Genomic DNA, 8058 nt, shown 5'->3' with positions numbered 1-8058 from the left:
TGGATGGTATCTAGTATTAAAAGCACCCACGTTTGGAACCTCCAAATTTAAAAATACATTTAATTTGCTCATCAAGCCAATACTGCCAAACTTTAAAAGGTTATCATATAAAAATACATGTAATTTGCATGTCTACATTCAGAAGGCGAGGATAATGGTCATATCTTGTGGATATTTACCATTAGCAACACTGACAGCAGCAAGTGAAACAAATTATGACCATTAACAGTAGCGTAAAGACTATCTCTCATACAATTGATTCTAATATTGTTCTCAACTCCAAACTATTTGTTGCTGCCTTAGTGGTTGTACCACTTCTGTTACTGTGGAGTCTTGGCTGCCCAATTTTGCTCATTGTCAAAGGGCTACATGTTATGAGGAACAGAGTTTGCGAAACGAAAATATTCTTTGCCACTTTCTTCAGTACAATATGCCTTGTGATCAAAAGGCTATTTTCCTGGAGTAAAAAAGCCAATGTGAACAATATTTTTGCAATCTGGGTAGGAGGAATTGTTTCCCTCAATTCAGATTACTGAAGGATAGATTCAATTATAGAAAATCATATAGAAATAATACTTCAGATTCTTTAGCTTATAACTCAAAAATCACCTTGAACTTGAAAAAAGTGAAAAGCACACCACCGTTACATGATTTATACACAACTTTACCAAGCCTTGTGGATTTACTATGTGAGGTTTTTCAGCTAGTTTTATCTGCATTTTTTTTTTGCATTGAAGTTCAAAGAACAATAAGATTTATATATACATATATGTAATTCCAAGATCTTAGCCAGATATCAGTGCTTGAGTGAACTATATAGCTATTCAATAGAAACAATAAAACATTGATACAAATATAAAGACATAATCAGTATAAAAAGCTTATATTTATAAAAATACTTTTAGGTAACAGTCTTCCCCTGAGGGTATACCACATATGTTGGATTCATAAATATTGCTCTGCACTGCAGCTTAGTTACCAAAGTTCAAAGTTCAACTTTTACGGGACATGTAAATCGCTCCAGTCACCTGACATGGCTGCAGTGGTTGCCTCAGGAATATGTTCCCTAGCTTGTTAGAATGATGAAGAACACAGCATCAATGGGGTCTCCGAAAAATCTGGAGAAGATTCCTTCTTCCACATATGGAAGATACATGAGCAGGACCAATAGGCTAGCAAGCAGGTGTCTCATGACTGGGTTTTTGTTTCACTTTGCTTTGCTTTAGTGGCAGGTCACTGGTTTTTCTGGACCCAGTCCCAACTATCTTCATTCTCCTTTCTGTTCTTCTCAGCCTCAATGATTTCTTTGTATCTCCTTCGGAAAAAGCCCATCTGCAAATTGAAAGAAACATGATAAATACATCTTGCATTTCAATGAATGAAAACCAGCCCTGGTACTGACAAACACCATGGTACAGATTCTAATGACTAATTTTCCTGGGCCAAGTCAATGTGGTTGCTCTTGATTTACATCAGCGTAAAGAAGCTCAGAATTGGGTCTCAAATCTTCAGGAGTACTCTTGTTTCCCTACATTAAAAGTCCTCTTACATCAAATACAGTGGAAAATGCTGTATTTTAGATGGGCTGAGGAGGCAATGTTCAGATCCAGTTGGCTTTGGGGCAGAACTGAAAGCAGTGCTGGAATTTGGGTTCCGATTCAAAACTGGCAGTCTCATGACTTAGGCAATTCTGATAAAGAAAGGCTTCAACTTAAGATCAAATGAACTTGTATTAATGTATCCAAGTTACAGGGCAGAAATCTCACAATTCCAAGCATTTTCAAAAAGGTTCTGGTTGTAGAGTCACATTCATTACAATTTAACGTCACTGCTATAAATTGGTCAGTTTTGCTTAGCTGCTTTCAGAAGTCCAAGCCCCTCACTGCCATGCATGCAAGTAATTCTTGGATGAATCCCTACTCAGTTTTTATAAGGTCATTGTATAATAAACCTATTCATGCCTGTGCAGAGGAACCTGTTAGTTAAGATCATCTGGTAGAAATTTTTTTCTTCAGACCCCCTTTTTTGCTAAATATTTCCTTTTCATCTATCAATAACCACAAAGCAGTTTGCCATTCATAAGGCAAAATAATATGCCTGATCTTATAAAGGTGCTGAGCACCGACACTGACTTAACTGGGTGTGGACACTGCTCAGCAGATTTTCCGCACTTTGCAAGATATGTCCTGCCTCTGATTGCGACTGCTGTTTTCTAAGTACCAACACTTGCTAAAAAGAATGCAATGGTTTTCATACCAGCTTGGATCAAATATCTCAGCGCTGTCTTCTGCTCTGTTTATTAAGCTTTTTACATAAACAAAAATGATTTTAGCACTAGGTTTTGGTAAGCATTCAAAAATAATTCCTCAAACTTAGCAGCACACCATTGAGACCATTAAGTCAATATTTTGTTCATTATAATTAAACATTTATATGACTCCTACTACTCTAAACTTGCTTTCTTGCTCCTGCTGAATAAAACATAATGCTTTAGTTCTCCTCCAGTCAGTCAGTTATTAACCTTCCCTCTTCCCACACTGACTATACTTAAAATATTTTGTTGGTTCATTATGCTATGTTTCTGTTATAGGTAGTGCTGGTACTTCCAGCACAAGTCAGGTTGTGCCTACAGTGAACAAGGGTGCCTAGCTGCCAGAGAGGAGAGGGGAGGGGGCAAAGGGATGTGCTGCTGAGTGCGGGAGAGGAGAGGATGCTAAGCATGGGGCTGGGGTAGGGGGCAGGAGCCTTACTTGCTTGAAGGAGGCAAAGTCTGCCGACTGTGGTGGTTGCTACAGGAAAAAAGAGGTGTCCCTGCTCCTAGCTGCTGCTGCACTGGCAGTGGTGTGGGGCTGCTGCTGTTGCCCCCAAACCTCCCAGGGGGTAACACACCCATTAAGTTGGTGTCTGGCACTGGAGCCCCACTCACCAACCCCAAGTTATGCTGCTGGATTTACGATAGGTAGATAAATATCATCTCAGTTTCACAGATAAATAAACAGATTATTAAAGTGACTTTGAAGTGACATCCCAAGACCAGAAGCAGGTTTAGTTTTAGAGCTAGAACGAGAACTTAAACAAGACCAGCTCCTCATCTCATGCACAGGCCACTGGACCTCACTCTCCCCTCTGTTGTTCTTGGATTAGAATAGTTGGCTTCTGTAGCCACTAGCACACGGGGGAGAGATGGAGCTAGCATTCACGTCTGCACACATCTGACTCCATAGAACAAAAGAATGGGGACCCTGTTACAGGTGGATCACCAGGGCATGATCATCAGTAGGACTTCAGAGAAAAGAAGAAACTCGTGCCACTTGAGATGCAGTGGGACACTCTCTACCTCTGCCATGGTACTGCTTTATACAGGCATCAAAACAAAATATACCCCTTCATATGGTTTGGGGAGCTGCAGGACTATTCATTTTGCAAATATTGCTCTACTCTGAAAAATGACTCCCTAAAAACGACATGGTTGATTCCATGTTTCCAGGTTAAAAGAAACAGAGGCAGCTGCTTTTCTAACTGCCTACCCTTTATACTTACTTTCAGGGCAATGTGAGTTCTTCCTTTGCTGCACACATCATTACCAGTAAATAAAGGTTTTGCAATTATACCTTTAGCCACACTACAGTGTACAGCAATCACACTGGGGTATAGTCTGAAGACAGTGACAGCTCAGGCAATCCCAGTGGAAACATCTCACTGATGTCAGTGAACTTTGGGTCAAGGCTACAGGGGTTACTGAAGTCAATGGCAAAGCTTCAATTAACTTTCTTTGTGCTGGATCAGGGCCCTAGCGAACAATTCTGTTGATATCGCAGAAAAAAAGAACAGAATCCAGCTTTCTCTCCTTACTGTTCTGGCTCTGCAGGGTTAGCAGTAAACACTTTTTGTCACAGAAGTCAGCAGATACACCTTAGAATACACATAAGGAACAGATGTGTTGACTAAGCGGGTGTCATTTTTATGTAGTCAGTTTTTAGAGCAGACCTACACATTCAGCACATTAGAAAAGAAAATTGCCACAGGAACTGTTTTCCTAAGATTAACAAGAAAAGTTCAATTTATAGCTTTTAAAATCAGGTTTTAAACCCTAAAGGTTTCCATCCTTCATACCACCATATCCTTGGAACAATAAAATCCACACTTGAAGTTATAATCAAAATTATAGAAAGGCTTTTTAATTTCCTCCAGGGCCAAACAAACAAAAGCAAACTCTTTCCCACTGTTATTTTAATAAAAATTGTCTGTTTGCGAACATCTGCTTCAGGAATTATCTTTAAAAGTTTGTTATGATAGTTCTGGTATTTTACTATTTCATTACTAGAAAAGGAGTGCTTTCACAGGGCTTTCCAACAGGAATAAAATGAACTGAAAGCCTTAATAAATATTACTGAAGCATGAAATCTAGCATCTACAGGTGATCTTTCTATGAAATCATATATGTCATCTTCTATAAATCTATGTGAATGATGTAAAACCAGGGGAGGAAGATAAATCAAATGGAAACAAAGAAAGCTTGGACAGGCAAATTGAACCTTAATTTTATTTTTTTAAAAGATTTTGTTTAAAAGGGCTTAGGGATTGACTAAATTTGATATCCCCTAAAAGGCAAGGAAATACCAAGTTATGGAACACTGTATCCAAATGCCTGCATATCATATTTCAACTGACAGCAATAGATTCAACTTCATTACAAGGAACTTTCTTTAACTTGCAACTGAGGAGGAAATATATTATGCATTAGGGCTGAGCGAAAAAGCACCATTCCACTTTGACTTCCTTTTTGACAGAACAGGGTTTTGTTTTGAGTTTAGTTTTGTTTCAAAAGCACTGTTTCGTTTTGTTTCATTGAAACTGTTTCACTGTTTTGACGCTTTACCCATAGGCTATAATAGGGAATCATGAAAATGCCTAAAACATTGTAATTTCCCAACTGATTTGGATGAAACTTTCAGGGGTAGTAGCCCCTTCTGAGGGCATGAAGGCTGCCAACTTTTAAGGAGACAGGTGCAGAAGTTTCTGGGAAACTGCACCTCAAGTTGTTGACAAGCAAAACTTCTCTCACTTGCCGGCAGCTTCCTGTTATCCAGCCCAGCAGATCCAGGGTCCTACACCCCTGGGAGGGCTCCAGGGCTGTGCCGGACTCCTCTCAAGGTGTGCAGGCCCCCAATCTGCCTGCCAGATGACAGGAGGCTGCTGCTGCCACCTGGGGCCAGCAGCAGCACCAATCTTCCCAGAGCCAGGTGCGGGCTGCGCCCAGCACTGGTCCCACGCAGCAGCAGCATCTTCCTGTCATCTGGCAGGCAGATTGGGGGCCTGCACCCTCGGGAGGAGTCTGGCACAGCCCCCGCAGCCCTCCTGGGTGTGCAGGTGGGACCCCAATCTGCCTGCCAGATGACAGGAACCTACTACTGCTGAGTGGGACTGGCACTGGGTGCAGCCGGCACCCAGTGCCAGGAAGATTGGTGCTGCCTCTGGCCCCAGTCAGCAGCGACAGCATGCTGCCCTCTGGCATGCAGATCCAGGGGCCTGCAGCCCTGGGAAGGCCAGGGGATGTGCCAGAAGAGAGAAGAACATAGGGAGGGAAAAGAAAATGGGAAAGAAAAGGGAAGTGTGGCAGGCAGGAAGAGCAGGTTGGGGCAACTGAGGGACTGCAGTGGTAGGAAAGGAGCAAAATAAAGAGGGCCCAGTTTTGAATGACAACACAGCAAATACAAAAATGGATCCAGAGCCTGAGTTTTGGAGTTGAGTGAGTGCAATATAAGGAGGCTGTTAAGGTCCTTCAGAGTACAATGTTTTGAGTGGGGGGACTGATCCTACCAGCAGATTGAGCAGACACTTTCTACATCCTCTCCCCTCAAAAGTTTTGAGATTCTTTCAGCATTTTTCTACTATGTGTAGAACAATGGTCACCCAGCCCTCAGATAAATCTAATGAAAAGAAAGACTGTTGAGTGTAAATTAAGATCTTGTTTACTGGAACTGGCATAAATTTGATGTTTGGGTTCAAAGTCTGAGAACTTCATCAGCTTTTCCTGTGAATTATTAATTTATTCTCTAAAACATGCTAGTTGTCTTTTAGTATAGACTTGCTGTCCTCTCCAGTTTCTTGAGCAGAAACTGAAACTATATACATGCCAAAAAAAGCTCCTAAGATAAATACTAGATGCGATAGTTTGTGTTAACTCCAAGTGTAAAAGATATCTTTTTGCATTCGCTGTATTTGCTGCTTTCCCAGACCTAAAGAAAGTCACTTTGTGTCCGAAAGCTTTTCTAACGTCTCTCCCAAATATGAAGCTGGCCCAAAAAAAGATATCACAAAAAACTCTTGCTTCACATATTTCCTGAGACAGGAACCATCATGGCTACAGACTAAAAAAAAACCTCTTTAATTTTCCATTTAAAGCAACAGAAAAATAAGAGCATGTGTAATTTACATGCATTCATTTTGAAGCTGATTCAAGACATTTCCCTGTGCTGTCAAGTCATCTACATAAGCTACCATTTTCAAATAAGCACTACTCTCCTTTATGGTTCTGTCGAGCTTAAATCCCTATTGAAAAATATAGACCAGTGATATGTTGCAGGACCTGCTTAAAGGTACATTCTGACATGTTCTCTTATGTGAGCATACAGACAAACAGAAGGCAGACAAGGTTCCTTGGGTAAATGTGATATTTTTTATTAGACCAACTAAAGAGTTGGGAAAATTGTTCTTTGCAAGCTTTCAGGCACAAACACCCTTCTTGAGGCACAGTGCCTAAAAGCCTGCAAAGAACAATTTTTCCAACTATTTAATTGATGTAATAAAACATATACATCTACCCAAAGAACCTTGTCTGCCTATGTCCTTAGACCAACACGACTACAACCAACACCCCCAGACAAACAAGAAGCACTAATCAAAGCAATCCCTATATGGAAGTGTCTTGATACATTATTTAATCCTCTGGACCAATTCTATTCTGCCATCTGCTACCTTTTCAGAAGTTGGATATTGACCTAGTGAATTATTAATGGTTTAAATGACAACCCCCATCTTAGGTTTACTCTACTAGGGAGCCAATGATGAATATGTTTGAGTGGTGAGTATATTTCAAAATGTGAATGGAGCTCACACTCAGATTCCAAAATCCACAGCAAATAAAAACAGCAGGAAACTAGACTACTTTACATTATTTACTGCAAAATACCTCTATTCAGAGTTTCTAGGATCACCAATTACACTTATTTTCTAGCTGAATAAAAAATGAAGTTCTAGTACTTGCACAGTAACTTCATTTTGAAGCATGTATAATGAGACGATAGTTAGTTTAACAGACTTAAGCGGGGAAAAACTGCTTCTCCCATTAGCATCATGTATTGGTAAATGGCAAGAAAAAATGCCATAAACAGCTAAGTACTGATATAAAATACATTATGACTTGTATTATAATAGAGCCTACAGACCTCAACTGAGATTGGAATTACATTTTGCCAGGCACTGTTCAAACAAAAATGCCAGGACTACACACAAACATTTTGCCAATAAAGTAATATCAGTTAGGAGTGTTTTTATATATTTTATACTGGCAAAAGCCTATTGCAGATGCAGTTATATCAGCATGGAGGTGCTTTTGCTGATATAGCTTATTTAATTTGCCAAAATGACATACTATATCTTGGCAAAGGTACTTTCCTGCTACCATAAGCTGCATCGAGACTAGGATGTCTTGCTGGGATAGCTAAACTAACAAACTTTTTTCTAGAATGAGTTACAAACTAAACAGAAAAGACAAAAAATTATTATCATCCTATTTTTATATGTGCACCTGAGAGAGAGAAAAATTAAGCTCTCAGAGTTGCATAGGAAGTTTCTTCCAGAATTTGGAATTGAACTCAGACCTCCTGAGTCCAGTGTCTTAACCACAAGGTCTTCTATTCTCAAAAATACAATTTCTCTATTAACTAGAGCCAACATATAACCATTATTCAGAGTTGGTGAGCTGTTGTATTCTGGGATCATGTGCACTCTGAATCCTTTATTGCCACATCACTTTAGTCTACTGAAGTATACAGA

General features: G+C 39.9%; 1 protein-coding gene across 1 annotated transcript in view; it reads right to left on the bottom strand.

Moving 5' to 3' along the window:
• Positions 1–407: 407 nt before the first annotated feature.
• The window catches only part of ITGA9 (integrin subunit alpha 9), a 350292-nt gene continuing 342641 nt past the window's right edge, over positions 408–8058 (bottom strand). Inside the window, exon 28 of the mRNA XM_019534746.1 lies at positions 408–1332. Within this exon, the coding sequence (XP_019390291.1) occupies positions 1234–1332 (99 nt within the window). The 3' untranslated portion in view covers positions 408–1233. The remainder of the gene's footprint in view (positions 1333–8058) is intronic.

The sequence above is a fragment of the Crocodylus porosus genome, unplaced genomic scaffold (genome assembly GCF_001723895.1).
Source record: "Crocodylus porosus isolate Cpor-Errol unplaced genomic scaffold, CroPor_comp1, whole genome shotgun sequence".
Classification (NCBI taxonomy): domain Eukaryota; kingdom Metazoa; phylum Chordata; order Crocodylia; family Crocodylidae; genus Crocodylus; species Crocodylus porosus.
The sequence above is the reverse complement of the archived record's forward strand: the minus strand, read 5'-3'. Positions and strand labels throughout refer to the sequence as shown.